Source organism: Myotis davidii, unplaced genomic scaffold (assembly GCF_000327345.1).
Source record: "Myotis davidii unplaced genomic scaffold, ASM32734v1 scaffold252, whole genome shotgun sequence".
NCBI lineage: Eukaryota > Metazoa > Chordata > Mammalia > Chiroptera > Vespertilionidae > Myotis > Myotis davidii.
The window spans coordinates 2805619-2825428 of record NW_006283768.1 but is presented as its reverse complement, the minus strand read 5'-3'; the positions used below and the strand labels follow the sequence as shown (position 1 = coordinate 2825428).

The 19810-nt window shown below is 38.1% G+C and overlaps 1 protein-coding gene across 2 annotated transcripts in view; it reads right to left on the bottom strand.

Moving 5' to 3' along the window:
• UNC5C (unc-5 netrin receptor C) overlaps nt 1–19810 on the bottom strand; it is a 399182-nt gene that overhangs the window by 49494 nt on the left and 329878 nt on the right. Inside the window, exons 8-10 of one of the 2 annotated variants that reach the window (XM_015566112.1) lie at nt 4734–4790; nt 2549–2740; nt 1536–1880 (exon numbers count right to left, since the gene is read on the bottom strand). In XM_015566112.1, the coding sequence (XP_015421598.1) occupies nt 1536–1880; nt 2549–2740; nt 4734–4790 (594 nt within the window). The remainder of the gene's footprint in view (nt 1–1535; nt 1881–2548; nt 2741–4733; nt 4791–19810) is intronic. The other variant, XM_006753893.2, reaches the window with a different exon arrangement.

Below are 19810 nucleotides of genomic sequence, written 5' to 3'. Positions count from 1 at the left end.
GGCTACCGTGCCTCAGAATTGTTCTATTTTCCAATGGGAACAGTAAAATGTACTGTGTATGTGTTATAGGGATGAAATAAAATGATGGATGTAAAATAACAGGAAGGAGGCCTGACATACTTTAGGTAACTATTGTTACGCTATTAAATAAAACAGTGTATGTAAATCACCTTTGCATAGTACATAGAAAGTATTTGACATATGCTAGTTCCCTCCTTTCCACTCGAGAAGCCTTTATAATAATTAATCTGTGAAAAAGTACCAGGTGTAGAAATGGGAAGGAAAGGTAGACTTCAGTGAATATGATTTAAAAAACCATTGTCTTGTGAATAATACAATGTTTAAACAATGAAGAGCTATAAAGTATATGTTTTCCTATCCAGTTGATAGACTATTGAAATATATTTAAAATAATGGTTTCTAATGCACATACAAGAGCATGACACTTAGTGAGAAAAAGGTAAAGAAAGCATTTCATATAATGTATTATCCCAACTATGTAAAATGTATAGAAAAATAATATTTCATCAACTATTTAAATTTCTTAAAATATACTTTTAAAGGTATGGGGTGCAAAATTACCAAGGCATTGAAATGGGAGACTGAATTAGAGAAAGAATCAAAGACACATTCATATTCAGACCCTGAAGACCAATTGGTTCTGTGTATCGGCTGTATGGATGTGGACACATTATATGCTTTTCTTATGTTACATGAAAAACAAATTTTCTTAATGTTGCGTTTTCAAAATACTCAGTCTTGTCCAAAAGAGAGAAGTTTGATTCACAGAGGAATCCATTAACCCTCTTATGACTCCATAGTTCCAAACCTAACACCTCTACCGATCAATGAATGCCAAAGTTTAACAAACACACTATTAGTCATTAACTTAAACTCATAATTTAAGACAGGCCTTTATGAGGCTTAATCTCTCAAAGCAAATGACTCAATAAAAAACTGAAAACTAAATAATACTACCAAAGGACACATGCGGAAGCTGCGTTCTAGATAGCTATACAGGAGCAGAAGGAAGGATCTTCTAACACCTTGAGGCTGAAGACTGCAATAAAGAGTTAATAACTAAAGATTGGATGTCTATTATGATGTCCTCTGATCACCTAGAAATTAGTGCTCTGAAGTATTGCTTCCTCTAGTGATTTGGAACTGAACCAACTGATATGTTTTCTAATTAATTTGTCCTTTTCAACTGCGTTGACAACAGCGAGAGCTTCTAGCTGGATGTGCCTTCTGAAGCTCTGTCAAAAGAAGGACAATGACAGTCCTAAATGACACCTTGGCGGAAAGCTGTGAGCATAATATTTATAGAGGAAGTGTTTCCAGAATTGGTTGCAGGAAGATGGATGGTTTTGCTGATTTTGTCTGAAGGAGTGTAGATTTACATTGAAAGTAGAGTTAGGTTAGATAGGCTACATTGAACTTTTCAGGCTTAACGAAAACAAACAAAAAAAAGATTTGGGTACAAAAAAAATACGTTTTAAAGCTCCATCTTTGTGTTTTAAGCCTTCAGGAATTACCTGAATTGGGAACAATAAGGTGGCCCCCGAGAGAGTTGAAGGTGCCAAATGCGGTGCAGGACGGATCGGACTGCTTTGCCAGACTCTGACTCTTCAGGTTCAGGGCCTCATTCTCCAACAAGGACTGGGTCATCTGAGGGGACAGCTTTGATGCAAATTCAGAGAGGTCGTCCTGGGGCGTGACAGCACCTGACGTGTTGTACACTTTGATTTTCAGGTTAGGCAGTGGGTCCAGAATTGGAGAGTTGGTCATGGGGATTTTGTCCGAGACATCGTGTAAGGCATAGACAGGCCCCCTGTACATGGCTGCAGCTGATGTGAGGTCTGGAGGTACTGCCAGGAGATCTGAAAGAGAAAAGGAATCTAACTTGAATACTTCATTCAGTCAACTTACATTGGTCAGTCTCCCCTGACACGTTGAGTCGAATGCAAAGAAACTCAGCCAATATTGGAGATATGGACTCTACAGTTTTGCTGAAAACAGGGCAATTAGATGACGAGGATCCATTATATGTTTGGCTACAAATAGATAGACAGAGTCTGTATTTTGCCTTGAAGCCTACTCATTGCTCTGAAGGCATTTAACTATTTCAACAGATGAGAATCCTAGACAGTGAGCCCCACTAGGTGACCATAGGTATTAGCCCCCTTGTCTCTACTGGATTTCGGTTCATCTGTAGACCACTGTGCTCATAGCAATACAAGATGCCCTGTCAAAAGAGAAAAAAGGGGATTCCAGAATCAAACAGTCCATATACTTTTTTGTCAACTAAAAGTTAAAAAGTATGACAGAGAAACCTGTTAGAGAGAGAGAAAAAAAAGATCCGTGCACCTTGTCAACTCTAACGTAAGTGAATGAAGTTAATACAGTAATTAACAAAACAGACCAAACCCCTATCTTCATGGAGCTTACGGTCTAGCTAGCTGAACTGGATATTGCACTGATTGTAAAGCCGCACAGGGAGGTTACTTATTTGCATAAGTTGTAGATGTGAAGTTCAATGTCAACTGACCTTGTCTTGCTGCCTTGATGTTCACAGGCTGAAAGCCTCCGTTGAGTGCCGAAGAGTCAATAATATCAGACTCAAAGTCACGGTGATTCTTCCGATACACAAAGAGGGCCACAACCACAGAAATGGCCAGGCAAACAATCACTGCTATGACAATGCCAACATACAGAGCAATGTCATCTGAATCAGGAGCAGCTAGACGGGAGAAGGAAACATTGGCACTGGTTAGGGAAGTTTCCCACAGCAGACATGCGTATTGCTATAATTTTTTCAGACATTTATTGTCTTTTTTTATAGGTTAATTTCAAATCCAATCCAAAAGCTTATATAAAACAACTGTGGCCTTTCAGTGGAAAATTATCCCTGATTTCTTTCCCTTTTCTACTCTGCGTCTATCCACCCACTCATCTGTCTTAAATGGGGGCAGCATAACGGATCATTCATTCCAAGGCATCAAAAGAAACTGGAGCTAAAGCCTTCCTGACCCATAGGAGACAAAAAGATTATTGCAAATTTCAGGTGGAAAGTTTGGAAGGTGGCTGGAATTCACTGATAGTTCTCTAAAAACATAAACACTCTGCTAGAAATATTTGGCATGTTCTGAATCTGTATATTTACTGAACCAGAATACTTTCCTAGAATCCTTCCAAGTCACAAAGTAACTTTCTGTAGGACTCTTCTCACTTTCCCCTAAATCAATGAGTGGGTGGGTGGGGATGGTGTAACTACGCAAAGCAAATATTAGGAGCAAACATGTTGGACCTGAAAGGTGTGCTTTCAGAAGACCCAGATCTGAGGAGCAGAGGTCGCCACGGTAACTCCGGGCTTCTATCCAGACTCAGTATTAGCTCTGAGAACCCTGACCTTCTCACGGTCTCTTGTCAGAGATTACATCTGAGCTACTCATTACTGAATAAAATACAGCTCCACGGTGTACCGAGTAAGATAAAGGCCTGGTTCAGTGATCAGAAAGGTCAGACTAGCCCTGAAGGCAATTAAGCATTTGACCAACACAGTGTGTGGTCAGATGGGGCGGGGCGGCGGGGGGGGGGGTGTTTCTGGGTAAAGAGAGAAGAAAATTCCTGTAAATATTGCATGTTGCCTTGGTGGCATAGAACATGCTTTGATCCAATGGCAAAAGGCGATAAATAAAACAAAAGTAAACTTTTCTTGAATCCTATTGACATCTTTAAATCTGTTTTTAGTTTTCTGGGACCCACAAAGTTTGCAGCAACGTTAACAGAAGCTTCTAGGCTCCCTGTAAAGGAGGTGATTGAACAGGTACTCCAGGTGGTCAACAGCCTTTTTATGCTCAATTTTGTATCTACGTGCATTGGGGGGACTGCAGATTTGTAGGTCCCAGGACCTCCTAAGAGTTGAGGAACCACTGCTCTCTCCTAAGACTCACAGGCAAGTTTTATACAGTGAAGTGACTTCATTCAAATTGCCAGTGGCTCAGGGCACCACCTACACTGTCATGATTTCTCTGAGGCATTGGCAGTACAAAGAAATTGTCTGTTGAAAAATCACTACATCTCTTTTAGAGTTTTGTATTTAAATGCACTGTATGTGAAAGGATTATTATTATTTTTATTTTTAAACCACTGTTTTCCCCAAGTGTCCAGAATATCCGCTTTCCTACCAATCAAGTCAATATGCACAGATCTTTTCAGAAAACCAGTGGCATCCCAACCTTGGTTGTGTGAGCCCTCCTTTCAAAGTGCTGACTTCACTCTGCTGCCGGGCCCTACCTCAGGCCCGCAGCAGGATTCTGAACTCTGGTCAGAAGATGATACCGAAATCCTTAATGTTTTATTTTACCAGGCTGCAATTACTTATTCAACATTCATGATTTCTAACTCAATAGATCTGCATTTTCTCAACCCTTTACTTTTTTTTAGCATTTTCACCCAGCCTTTTATTTACATCAGCATTTTTTACGATATGTTTTGTCAGCTACTGGGCCCACGCTTTGGATGTAGGCTGATAGATTTGAAAGCGGGCAGAGACTCGAAATGACCCTTTCTTCTCTTCCGCGGGTGAAAATCTAATTTGCTTTTCATGTTAGAATATATTAGGCACCTATTTCCTGTGTGCACATCTGGGATCTAAGGAAAGGTAAACTTGAACTGGGGGCGATCACGTTAAAAGATTATTCAGCAACATAAAAACCAAACATCAGACTTACAAGAAAATCCATATTCATTCTGGGTTCTCTGTTCAGTTGAAATAGGATAAATGAAACCTTGAAAAGAAACAAAAAAAATGACACAAAAATAGGAACAAAATCAAATTAATGAGGAACACAAAATGAGAAGCATGAAAAATGGTTAATTAAAAGAAAAGGAAACGAATTCCAGGGTCCTTTAAAATTCGGGCTCAGTGCAGAACTATGCTTTTGCATCTCCTGCCTGCTCTGGAGTCTCAGTAAGAATTAATAAGTAGGCAGATTGAATTTCAGAGCAAAAACTGGTCTCGAGTCACTAACTTTGGAGTGCTTAAAGTCTTTCTTTTATTGAGCATAACTCTAATGGATCTAATTTATTTCAGACATCATGGGTCATTAGCATAAGGCAAATCTTTTTTCCTTATCCCTGCCATATGCTTTAATTCCCAGGACATATTCAGTAAAGCCCTAAACAGTTTTTTTCTTTTTTTATTAAATCATAACAGCTTGCTCTTGGTCTAATAGAACTAAAGGGGACCTGTCGTCATTGGTCAAAGGTTAAGTACCCATTTACTGAGCTGAGCTTCCACCACCTCTCCCTGCTCCATTTCGAAGTCCCTTTTTTGGAATTTTTTGTTGTTGTTTCCTGCCTGCTCCATTTAATGGGAATCCAATAGGTTTCGCCCAGGGACTGGCAGTCTGTCAATGCAATGGAAACTGGAAACTTTTTATTTGAAATCATTCAAAAATCAATAGGGCCTAGAGGTTACAAGGTTATTTATTTCAGGGCTTCAGAGGAACGGGGTAAATCGGGCAAAATGGAAACCTCATCTCACAGTAGAAGCAGAAATAACTAGCAATCTTATTTTTCTTTCTTTTTAGTATATCTCAAGGTAGGAAACAGGAAATAACAGTAGTCATAATAATTAATAAAAATACCAATGTGAAGTAGAAGATTAGTAGAAAAGATTTAAAAACATGAAAGATGAACGTTTTGAAATAAAAAAAATACGGAGATTTAAAAAGTACAACTCATAACTGGCTCCCGCAGTTTTCTAATATTTAATATGCTGCAACATGAGTTAATCAAATGATCTGGCACCGTTTGGATTAATCAAATGGAGATGAATAAGAAGCATTAAACTTTCCTAGCGATACTCAAGGGCAGACATGTAGAGGACCTACAAGAATCACAATTAATTGGTTCAAAATCAAAGGTATCTAATGCTTTAATTCTAAATCGTGCCTCGGGTAGATTTTTTGGTAGTTTGCAGAACACTCAGTTCTTACAAGCTATTTACCTATTTGGGGGAAGTAATTCTGAGAAACATGCAGTGCCACCTTAATGAAAGAGAGCTTTGCTGCAGCACAGACAGGTTTGCTTTGAATTAATATTTAATGCTTTACTTTAGAGCAATGATTGCAACCTCCAACTCAGTTTTATAAATATTATATTCCTTACTCCAGGTGTCTGAGCCCATGTATTAGGTTTGATTTTCATTTTAAAAGCTTCTGCCTGGTAATAACCCTTTTCCATTTGTATTCTGTGAACTCAATAATAGGACATCTGGGACATATACAGGCACTAGAGAAAACGTTATTTATTTCTGAACCCCAAAGACTTAAGATAATACAGGTTCACTGCTGGGAGAGGAGAACAGATCACTAATGTTGTCCTTTTGGTAGGGAAGATGTTAAAGACGGATGCCAAGAGATATGTTTTTGGCTGGTGAGAGGCCCTGGAAATTAGTGTAAGCTAGGACATTTGGGTATGATTTGATGTTCACCGTGAACGTTTTGATAAGAATCGTGAGGGCCTGCTCAGTGCACAGAAGAGCTGGAGCTCATAAAGGGAGAAGCCAACTTCCAGAGAAACAGAGCATGAGCTGAAATCTCTCCCTGTAAAGCCGTTCTGGGTTTTCTTGGCTTTTATGCCTACTTCCCTATAGAGTCCCTGTTTTTGATAGGCTAGCCAGGGAATAATAAAATTTTTTTATCATTTTGATTTTAATCTCAACTTTCCCACAATTATGGAGATCTGGACCACTCAATAAACATTTTTGTGCCTTATGGTATTTATCTGAGTCTTATATTTCATTGCAGGAACAGAACTGGAATCCATTCATTCATTCACTCATTCATTCATCCAACAAATTCTCTTGAAACTTAAAATATGCTGGGTTCTATATTAGCCAGAGGGGTACAATGACAAATGAGATGGGAAAAGTCCCCGCTTTCATTCTAGTGTAACAGAAAAACAAACAGGAAAATAAATGATAAATAAGATCATTTCAAATGCTGAAAAAGTCCTTTTAAAAAATAAGACAAAAGAATACAATGTGAATGGATATAAAAGGATGACAAAGTTAGGGACTCAGGGAACAATTTTTGTTGTTGAAATGAAGTCTGAGCTGAAACTTGAACAACGAGAAAGAATCAGCCAAATACAGATCAAGAGGGAATGATGTTCCATGAAGAGGGACAGTAAATGCAAAAGCCCTGACATAAAAATAGAGTGGTTAGAGGGCAGTGAGTGAGAGGAAAAAGGGCCACTCAGAGGTGTGAGCAGCAGCGAGATCATGTAGGCCTGGTAGTTCATGACAAGGCATTTCGAATTTATTCTAAATGAAGTGCAAATCCTGTGATCAAATGTAATTTTGAAAAGATCATTTGGGTTTGTCCATAGAGAGCAAAGTGACGTCATTTTATGGATGGTTTCTACAACACATGGCTTGGGAGATGTCTACCAATAGTTATATATATATATATTTGATGAAATGTTTGCATTTGAGGTTGCTGGAAGATAAAATTAAAAAAGTCTCACTAATAGTTATTCCTCATAACCATTTAGGACCAATCTACACCAACTGTTATTTTCCTACATGGGCACATTTAAAACAGAGCAGTGCTCAGCATACTCACCAGTGGTTCAACACCCCAAAATACTCCGTTATGGGAACACTGATAAAGAGATTTGGAAGGCAGCTCTGTAAAACTTTTCCATCCTTTTCAAAACCCTTCTGTAACTATAGAACTAAAACATCACACAGGAGGCTGGGACAGAAAAGAAGGGGGTGACTGTTCTAGCCCTTACACAGGGGGAACAGAATCACTTTCTAGAGTTTGTTTTTACACTTCTCCATCTCTCACAGAACAACAGGGGCCATTTTCTTCTGCTAATGAGGTGACCCTGCTGAGAGTAGTCCCAGCAATAATGAAAAATAATATCTCTGGCAGAACACAGTACAAAATAATTGTTTTCTGTGTCAATATCAGTAGCCTGGTTCGTAAGTTAGGGATTTCAGTTACTTTTCCTACTACTTGAAAGTGAGGCCAAATGAGAAAGCACCGTGGCTATTGGCCAAGGCAGTGAAACTGAGTTTTTCAAGTGTGTAGACTTTTGTTTGACTCCTTGCTCTGCCCTTTCCTTAACCATGAGAACTTGGTCAAACCACTGCACTTCCCAAAGCATCAGTTTTCTCATCCGTGTAAGGAGATAGAGAGACTCACTTCCATACAGTTGTGAAAAGGAGAAAGGAGATTTATAAAATGCTGGTACATAGCAAGCTATCAATAAATGGCAACTATATTAATATCATTATCTTGCACATTATAAGTACACTGAGACGCTGGGCTCTTAATGGCTTTTATTTGTAGAGTCAAGGCAACCTATTATTTAATGAGTGACCTTAGGACATTTGTTTGAATTTCAGATTCCCTAGTAATTATAGAGATAAGAAGCCCAGTTTTTCTGAGAAACCATGAGCAATGCACTCTTCTAAGTATACTTTCTCACACTCTCCATTTAAAGAGGTTTATTTCCTGGCCTTTGTGGATTCTGGCAAAGATATAGTGGTGGGTTTCAGAAGCAAATGTCCAAGACCAGAGTGAAACTTGATGCTAAAACGGTTTGTCAACCAGAGCCAGTGTCACTTCTAAAATGGGTATTTGGAAATGGGGCAGGGGATGTGTTCTTCGATTATCATAATGATCAGGGGGTTTTGTGGCACTTAGTGAGTGAAGGCTAAGGTTACTCACTTACTCAATGAGACCTGCTTGCCCCATTGGTTTCAGTAGCCTTAGCAACTGCAACTAGGCCAAGCTAGTGCTTCTACTATGGGACATGCTCATGTCCTATGACCTCCTAGTTTTGTTGTTGATTTTTTGTGTTTGGGTTTTTGGTATTGTTGTGTTCTTTTTTGTAATTTTAAAGAACATATATTTTCCAATGGAGAGACTTCCCTGACCTGAGAGAATAGGGGTTGGGAGAGTTTCATTGTGGGGAAAATTAAGCGAAGACATGAACAGTGCAGAGGAAGGGGAGGCTGTCTCAGATACTGAAGTGCTCCTCCCGCCAGGAAGCCATCTCACTGTTGCTCAAGACACCGTTTAAAGAGGTTATTTATTCCAGCATTTCCCGACGAGGAAACTAAGTCTCAGAGTTGAGGAGTGATATTTTAAAGTTACCAAAAATGTTGAAGCTGAAATCTGATTTCACCCTCTTGGCAGTAAAGCTCACAATGTGAGAGTTTTGCATTATTCAACTCTGAGTGGTGCCATTCACATCTTGTTGACTGACTGTAGATCTGGATTGTCACTAGAGCAATTTGTGGCTGATGGTGGCTTGAAGAAAGGATGACTTTTTCTATTTTTCACAAGGTCACCCTTTAGACCAGAGGTGGGGTTGCCCATTTTTTCCAGCAGTTGTCCAACTTTTATAAAAGATGAGAGTCCATACTCAAGTATGTTAAAAAGGAAAGAACTTTTCTTGGTTTTCTAGTACATGGCCCCGAAGTACATGGCTCCTAATTGTGTAACGATATGTCTAAACATAACCTACTTGATGTGTCTATAGTTGGGAAACCTCAGAAACATTGCCAGAAACCATGTGTAAATCTTAATTTCCCCAGTAAACAGCAACTGGGTTGATTTTTCCAGTCTTAAAAAAATTATTTTCCTGCTTTACAGATGACAGTGACAGCCAAAAAGGATCATGATGTTGTGATTAATTGAAAAAAAATGATAATTTAAATTGTTTTTATGCTATAGATAATAGTTAATAGAAAAAAAACTGCCAAGCAAATATATTGATGTGAGAAGTGTCAGAACTGAGCATCACTAGGCAGGTTTAAAGTCTCCAAAACCATGCTATGCCTGACTACCTCACAAACCCCCAGGATATTGGTGTTAAAATAGATCAGTGGTTAGGATTTCCTCCCGTAACCCTTTTTTATCTGCAGCCTAAAGAGCAGGAGCATAGAGTGGTAAAAGGACTTGTCCAACATCAGAAAGATGGTGAAACAGCAGACAGGGTGCCCAGTACTTAGGCTAAATAGCTCAACAGCCTTTGAAAGTGTTGTCTGGGCATTAGCTGGTAGACTTAAATGAGGAGAGACAAGGAAATAATAGAAAAGGGCTTGATATATTCATGGATTACTTTGCATTTCAGTGATTGAATGAGGTAATGCTAAAATAACAGAGATTTTTCACCCTTAAATGAAACAACTTCCAAACAGTGGCCTTTGTCTCAAGTGTGGGGCAAGGCAAGAGGTGCACCAAAGTTGGATATTCCTATTCTAATGTAACTGGAGAGCCAAGCTAGAATGATGCAGTTGTTAATGTATGATCATCACATTGTATTTGGCATAAAACCCTGCAATAAATAAATATTTAAAAGAGAAACATTGCTTTCCTCAAATGATACCAACATGAAAAAGGAATAAACACCAATAATTAGAAGGATACTACTAATCAGAAGAAAATCATATTTTAAAGCAATAAAAAGCTGATAGCTAGTTGTTTCCACCATTTAAGAGCACACACACAAAAAGGAGTATTTCAAAATGTGACTGATCTGGGTTCCTATGTTGGCTTTTACACTAACTTATAGTGGACATTGAGTGGGCTGTTTCAATTTTACACCTCCGTTTCTTCCTTTACAAGAGAGAGCAATGATTAGAGGCTTACCAAAAGTTCTGTGTGTAAGGTTATTTTTTTGTACTTTTTGAGTTTTATTAAATTAAACTCAGCTTAAGTTTGTTTCTGTATGGCCATGTCTAACATAGTAGACTAGAGGCCTGGTGCACAAAATTCGTGCAAGGGGCTCGGCCCTTGCACCCTCACAGTCTCAACCAACCCTCTTAGGCCTTCGCAGCCCCTCTCATACCCAGCTGCCTTGGCCAGCCCTTGCAGCCCCAGCTTTGTCCAGAAGGTTGTCTGGAAGGATGGTTGTCCAGAAGGATGTCCAGACAGTCGTTCAGATGTTCGGTCTAATTAGCATATTAGCTCTTTATTATATAGGATGGGAGTCAGAAGCAATATTTGCCAGGGCCTAAAGTCAATGCATTAAGTAGAAAGTGAATAAAATTTAAATTATATCTGTAATTCCTTTAAACTAAAATACATGTGATACAGTAATATTTATGTCCACTAAAGTTGGGAATTAAAACTCTCTTTCTTCAGATTAATTATCAAATTCCTAGCCAAAGGAAGATGGGCGGAGTTTTATAAAGTGTTCCTGCCTGCCTTCCAGACTTACTCATTATATTTCAATAGGGAGCTGCTTTGATGGCCTTAATACACGCGAATCGATTTATGATATTGTGAGAATTTAAAAAATAGAGGATACTTCATATATTATATGGGGATTTGGATGTAAATTATGAATACAACTTAATTATAGATTATAAAAAGCACTGTGTTCTATAAAAATACATGTGTTTAAATCATCAAGTTTTGGGTGAGTTTGAGTCATATTCATCTATCTGAAGTATACTTGAGCACTTCAAAAGATCTGTCCTCATTTTTATGATCTTCGAGTTAAGAAGACTCTTTACTCTTGGTGGATTTTCCCCTCTCCTCAACCTAGCTGCTTGGTCTTTCTTTTTGCCAGTGACTTTACCCTAAGCCCAAAATATGTGATTTTTTCTCACCCGGGTTACATTTCTTCTGATGCAAATGTTCTTACTGAAAACCTCCAGGGCCATTCAGAATAAGCATGTCCAGGTTTTGTTTTTTCCTTTTAGGTCAGTTCTTATCTGGCCAGCCCATCAGGACTGCACTAATGATGTCAAAGGTCAGGTCTGTCAAAGACACTCAGGTCATTTATTATAATTTACCACTCTTCTGAGAGTTTATCTATTGACAGGGGCTTAAGGATCTCCAAATAAATGAATACATACATTCGAGGCCTTGCCAACAAAAATTGCAAAGACCATTTGCTTATCACTGCTTTCAGTTGCCTAAATTGCCGTGGTCATTCGAGCTGCAGCTTTCACAGGATAGGAGGCCGTCCCGACTACACTGACGGCCTTTTTCCTGACGGCAACAGCCACACCCTCTGAAAATGAACAGCTCGGAATTAACCTCTCAGGATGTAAAAGTCTTATCTCGTGACTCACAGTAGGTGAAGAATTAATGGCTGAAATTTAACTCAACAGTTGAATCAAATCCACAGTTCAGCTGCCCAAGTGTTTTTAATGAAGTAGACTCCATCCCCATCAATATTCCTTAAGAAGAATAATGAACTATTAAATCCAAAGGTAATGACATTATAATCCATGGCAGTAAAGACATCTGGTGGGAAAATAACAGAGTCCTGAAAAGGCTGCTTTCTTCTAGCATATATCACTCTCTCCGCCGGGCTTTTAGGCAAAAGAAAAAAATGTGATTGAAAGCCCTGGCCCTGCACCCATGCAATTTGAAGGGGTCCACACTCTACTGTGGTTGTCAGAGGTGGCACCTTTCTTGAATTGCTAGGAGTTTCCTTTCCATCATAGAAGCTGAAGACCTTGCATCCGTCCTCTCACACTAACCCATGTGGGGGCTCCTTAGGTGTTCAACAGGTTTCTGTGGGTGACAGTTTCTAACCACATCCCTGCTTTCAAAAGCAGGAAAATGTTTTACCAGAAAGGGAAAAAGCAAAAGCAAACCGCGCTTACTGTCCCGGAGACAGCAGAGCACTGTGTCGGGCAGCCAGTCCACACGCAGGATACTTATTTGCCAGCTGGGGCACTACACCTATCAAGGACTGTACAGACGCAGCTATGACATCAACTTCTTCCAAACTACACATAAAAGCACGCGCTGACACTCACAATGTTGCATTCCCTATCAAACTGCTGTGCTGACAAGAATTGCACTGGGAACTGACTCGCACCTACTCAAATGCCTGCTATAGCAGTCATAAACACATCATCCTGAAGTCAAGAAAAAACTATTTGTAAAGTAAATTATTTTCTCACACTAAATGCACCTGGGATTCTGGGGAGCCGGGTATGCAATGCGTCCATACCACAATTTACACATAGACTTCCACCACTTCCTCTGTATGTCAGAATTAAGGGAAGAGCTGTGTGACATGTAAATTTTTTAATGAGGAGAAAGTGCTAAATTTGCAGACTGCATAACATTTTAATTTCCTGAAGTCAGGAAGTTCACTGATGCAGACATAATTCCAGGCAGTTCTTGTTTGTAAATTGCAGTTTTTAATTTGTCCACTGTGGCATAAACCCTCTTCAGCAAGAAGGAGCATTTCTGAATTCAGATTTGAATTGTTACATATCCCTATATGGGATTCCAATCTTCAAATAGGATTAAAAGCTAAAGTCTACAGGAATAGAGTCAGCATGTAATAATCTAATTGAGTGTATTCATATATACATATAAAGCACCATTTCTGGACTAAGCCATATGTATAGTCCTTGGATTGCTATTTTGAAAATAAAAAAGTAGCATGAATTGAACCATTATAAGGTAATCATGACAAGGTAGATCTTACTACATATTCATTACAGAGATTATAAAAGTTCAAAGTTGTCAGTTCTTGGTAATACACTTGTATCCTATATAATAAAAGCCTAATATGCTAAGTGTTAGGTCGGCCAGTCAGTCATTCAACCAATCAAAGTATAATATGCTAATGATATGCTAAGGCTGCTCAACCGCTCTCTATGATGTTCACTGACCACCAGGGGGCAGATGCTCTGACCGGTAGGTTAGCTTGCTGCTGGGGTCCAGGCAATTGGGACTGAGCAAGGCAGGCCAGACACACCCTGGAGCCCTCCCAAGGTCCCTCCCCAGCTGGCCAACCTCCTGGGTCCCTCCCCGGCCTCAATTGTTCACCAGTGGTGTCCCTCAGCCTGGCCTGTGCCCTCTCACAATCCAGGAATCCTTGGGGAATGTTGGAGACTCGGTTTTGGCCCAATGGCAGAACGACTGGTCACTATGATAATGACCACCAGGGGGCAGATGCTCAATGCAGGAGAGCACTGCTCAGCCAGAAGCCGGACTCACGGCTGGTGAGTGCAGCGGCGGTGGCGGGCCTCTGCGACAGCACTAAGGCTGTCTGACTGCTGATAGTCCAGGGGGCTCCTGGACTGTGAGAGGGTGCAGTCTAGGCTGAGGGCCCCTATCTCCAACCCCCGTCTCAGTGCACAAATTTCATGCACCGGGCCTCTAGTTTCAACATAAAAGGTAAAAAAGGTAAATATGCTTTTTGACTTAGCATTTTTAGAGATCGTCCTAAGTGCTTTTTTCCTTCTTCTGTATCTTTTTCAATTTTGTCTAAAGTTCTCTCTGTCTCAGTCTCTCTTGCCAGAACTATTTCAAGTAAATCGTATTGCAAAACTATATGGCAAAACCAGGGACTATTGTAATATAATTTTAGGAATGATATAAAGAAACCTAAATGGATACACAGCACAATGGATTTCCCATTGAATAAGATACATTATTCTGCAGTATTATTAATTAAGTAAAAACAGTCTCATTTGTTATTAATGCTAAGTTTCTCATATCAGACATGTGTGTTCAGTTATTTTTAATAGTGAAAAATACTCCAAGTCATCTACCCTTTCTTGTTCAATGCAATTCATACCCTTCAGCATACCAAAGGAATCCAGTTTTTAAATGGTTTTTAAAATAACAATGTACTTATAAACCAAAAATGTCCAATTTTTTTCTGGGACATTAAGTGACTTTGATGGTTTTTAAATAACCTTTAAGAATGTGTTAATAACACGAATTTCTAGAAGTTCTTAATTTGAAGGCAGTATCTCCAATATAGGAACTACTTTTTCAGGCCAATAACTATATATCCAATGTAACAGATAATGATATATATTATACTTCAATATCAACTAATGTGTACGAATGGCCTAAAAACCTTAGTCGAGCTTCTGAAATTGCTTAAAGACCATGACCTTGTTTCACAAATGAAATTACACAGCATCATATAATGAATCCAATTTATCAAAGAGTTTAAGGATAAGTGTGTTTGCAAGTGTATAAAATAGGCAACTGGGAAATAATGCAAAACTATAATTCAGTTCCAAATCCCCATGTCTTCAAATTCCTTTTATATATGCACTTGATTTACTGGCTATAAGTAACTCTTGTTACCTAGGGTTTTATAAAGCAGAGCTTTATGCAAGTATTTTGTGCAAATACATTTTTGGTAATCTCATTTAAATCTAATCTAATGTGAATCAATGTGACCAAATTCCCAGGACGCATCAGTGATTTTGCTACATTTCAAATCCTGGGACTCTGCTTATAAGATATGCAGTTGTTTCTGGCAATCCTCAACATCTCTTTTTCAAAATGTCATTTACAGTTATAAACATAATGAAATATGAAATATAAAGAATATGGAGAATAAAGTGCATATGGAAAAAGAAAAATAATTAATTATAATCTCACAAGCTTAAATGCCTAAATTTCATTCATCTTTTTCTGACGCTTACTTTTAGATACTTATGATAAAATGCATCTACAAATGCATTTTCTTGTTCAACCAGCATATACACATATTTTAGTGGCTATATGATATTCCAACTTATGGAAGTAGCTTTTGTTACTCAACCAGGGTTCTAATATTGAACTTTTGGATTTTGCTTTTTTTTTTTTTGCAGTAAAATACAAAGAATATTACATATTTGGCATATATCTTTTTCGGTATTTTTATTACTGAGATTTTATTCATTGAAGTAGAATTACTGGGCCAAAGGCTATGAGCACTTTTAAAGCTCTTAATTCATATTGTCAAATCATGTCCCCAAATAATGGTAAAAATTTGTATTCCCATTAGTAAAATACAAGAAATTCTAGTTTACTGCACATTTGCTAGCATTTAGCATTATTATACCTTAAACATACTATATAATTTTGTAAGCTAGCCTTTTAAAATTTTAAATTTGTGTTGAGGAAACATCTGATTTCTAAGACTTCTCACACAAACAACTAATAGCCAGGTAAACAATTTAGAAAACTTTTGATTAAATATCCAATGGAAAATTAAACATTCTAAGAATGATAAAGTCAAGAAAAATCTAAATTAAAACTGCAAGCAAACAAAATCTCCAAGATTTTGTATTACTTAAGCACAATGGGAAATGAAATTAAATTAAGAATAGCCCAATCAGTTAGTCAAAGCCATTAATTGGACTTTATAAAGTTTGAACCCTACTGTAAGTTCCACTTCTTACCTGTCGGTCTTTCTCTATAATTATTTCATTATTTCTCTCATAAACAGTATAAAACTGGATTCTTTTCCTACTACAATTTTGAATTTCCTTTAACAGGTGAATTGAATTCATTTACGTTGTTATCCCTGATTTATGATGATCCTTGATGCATACATCTCATCTATTGTTTTAATTTACCACATTTTTTGTTCTTTCTTTATTGTTCCTGCTCGGTCCTTAAAAATCTTATTTTGAATTTATGCATTCAATTTTTATGTGTCTAGTTGGTCATATCTGTAAAATCTAATGCAGGTAGTATTATTGTTCTTTCCTTGAACAAGATATGGAATTAGAAAATTGTAACTCAGTCACACCTTCCCATATTCTGTGCTACTATTATCTATAATTTAATTTCATCTTATCTTCAACTTCCCCTTTATTAGTTTTTCCCTTTTTAAAAATAATCAGTTTTTATAGTTTGGTAATTTACTAATGAGAGTCTGTGAGTAGTAAGCCCTCTTTTTTTTTTTTAAATTGATTTCAGAGAGGAAGGGAGAGGGAGACAGAGATAGAAACATCAAGGATGAGAGAGAATCATTGATCAGTTGCCCCTACATGCCCCCTACTGTGGACCCAGCCTGCAACCCAGGCATGTGACTTTGGCCAGAATCGAACCTGGGACCTTTTAGTCCAATGGCTGACATTCTATCCATTGAGCCAAACTGGCTAAGGCAAGCCCTCTTGATTGTTCAAAGATATTTTCAACTTCGCTCCCTTGCATAGTAAATTGTGGTTATCCTCATTTTATCCTCCGTGGGTTTTAGCCTCCCTTTTATATAATCACTCACTTTATATTTCCCCCCTGTATTCTGAGAAGTTTCATGAGCTCTACATTTCATTTTACTAATTTTCTCTCTAACTTTATCTAAAGCTTTCTCTAATTTGATCTGATTTTTAATCTATTGAGTTGCAACTTTTAATCATGTTTATAATTGTAGACTTTCCACTTGATTTCTTTCCTAAATCTGACTGCCCTTTTCACAATATCCTATTCTTCCATTTGTGCTTATATTCCTTTTAAAATACAGTTTTTGTTTTTATTTATTTTATAGTCTCATTCAGATTGCCCTAGGAATCCATGTTACGAGAGTGCTAACTCACCCATACATTATGTTGCTGCCTCTCCTTTAAGCAGACTGTTCCCTTGGGTGATATGAAACTTCATATTATGAGCTCATTTTCCAGACGGAGCTATTTTTATCATAGACCAATGCACTTGGGTTGTGGAAAGAACTCTAAAGAATGGCTTGCTCTGTGCCCAGCCGGTGTGGCTCAGTGGTTGAGTGTTGACCTATGAATCAGGAGGTCAGAGTTCGATTCCTGGTCAGGTCACATGCCCCGGTTGCAGGTTTGATCCCCAGTGCGGGGCATGCAGGAGGTGGCCGATCAATCAATGATTCTCTCTCATCATTGATGTTTCTCTCTCGCTCTCCCTCTCCCTTCCACTATGAAATATATATATATATATATACACACACACACACATATACATAGAATGGCTTGCTGTTTGCTTTTGCTGGTGCCCCAGAAGTTTTACCAAATATGTAAATTACACATCTTTTATTTTTGGCCCCCTGTACTTAGACTCCATTCCAAAGCTGGGTGTAGGACTGTGGTTTTACTATAGGTTTTATTTATTTTTCTTTTCGCTGCCATGAATTTTCCTGTGGCTTCCCTAGGTTGGTGGGTAAATATTTTTTAGTTATTTTTCATGAAAGGAGCTGCCATTTATGAAACCCAGCTTTATGCAGGGTTCTTGCTTTCAACTCCTGGCCTCAGGCTCTTGCCAATTCAGGGCTTCTGCCGCTGTGCCAAAACTGAAACCCTCACTCCCAACCCCATATCCATGTCCAATGAGGATATATCTTTCATCCTACAGCCATGTTCAAGGCCCCTCTTGGTTACTCCCGGGTCTACTCAGAACATTACTTCTCTAGCTTTTAGTTCTTGCTTCATTTTTAGCACTTGAGGAATCCCGTCTTTCTCTTGAACTTGATATTCTCTCTCTCTCTCTCTCTCTCTCTCTCTCTCTCTCTCTCTCTCTCTCTCCCATTCCATTTCTCTTTCTCTCCTTCCCTCCCTCTCTTCCTCCCACCCTCCCTCCCTCCAACCCACACACATATGCACATACACCATATGTATGTAAGTCTTTTAGGTTTTAATATGTTATCCAAAATTTCTACATATCTGAGTAAAAGGTGTTTGTAAGTTTATAATATAGGAGATAAATAAGAAAGCAATGTGTCCGAATACAACTGTTTTGAACAAATTAGTGAATAAGCATTGACAGTGATATTTTCCATATATTCTACATTGTATTGCCTTTGACCACTACTTTGGCTTTTAAAATATACTACACTATGTTACCTAGGTAACTCTGAACTCTACTGACATCCATTATGAATTCTGAATTTGCCCTACCCACCAGCTTATCTATATTTGACAATTTCAAGTGAATTCAGAGGTTGTATTGCATACTTGGCTCCATGGTAAATAAGCTAGCTTTATTTTGAGATAATATTGCAATTCTGATGATGAACTATTTATTTATGCACTGAAGACACTAATTCTCCTAAAGTAAATAAACATTAAATGATAATTCCTAATCGTCAATTGCAACTCTCTGTCTGTCTTTTCTACTCCCATACTTTTCCTTAATACAGTCCTGTCCTTCTTACAAGCTTAGTACTTTCACTAGGAGAAAGCCTTTTGTTTTCCAAAAGAAAGGCGAAGAGCAATACTAATTCTTTGCAAGAATTTGGCAACAATGTTATGTCAGAAACACCCAGTTTACTGGTAAACAGAAACTATTGCTTTCACTGTAAAATATTATAATTACACAGTGCAGCAATATCTCTGTGCTTTTTATCAGGGTGGAAATCAATAATATAGACTACAATTCTCTGTTGCACTAGAATAGACATAGAAGGCAGATGAAAAAGAGTTTATTGACTTAATAGGGGCTGTTACTATAGCAAAGCAAAACTGTAAAAGAAAATAGATTTTTAACTGATTTTAATCCAAACACCCAAATGTTTCAGTCTAATAAGAGATTTGATAAAAAAAAAAGTAAACAGAAACAAACAACAACAACCAAAAAACTCTCTTGTAGCTTCATTCCCTTTCCTTATTTATATACACACTTCACGCCATCATTACTGGCAAGTATCCAATCATAAGAAAAAATCCCATTAATGCTGGAAGAAATAAGCTAGGCGTTAAGGGAATGCTATATCTGAAAGTATTAATTAGAATATCTCATGTTTGTATCTGAAAAATGTCATAATTTAGAATGTGCCATTTTGTGTAACTAATAAAAGGCCCAGTGTTCTGTCTTGCGGCTTTGTATTCCTTGTTAAATAGGTTGCTTTGGGAAATTTTAAATATGCACAGTGGAAGCAGCAGGCAATTAAATCACCCAGAGTTGAAATATAATATTGAGACAGGGAGAGAGGGAGGAAAGAAGAAGTTGGAGAGGGAGAGGGAGAGAGAGAGGGAGAGGGAGAGGGAGAAGGAGAGAGAGAGAGAGAGAAACAACCTCAAATTTTGCTGTGTTTGCTCACATCAAGCAGT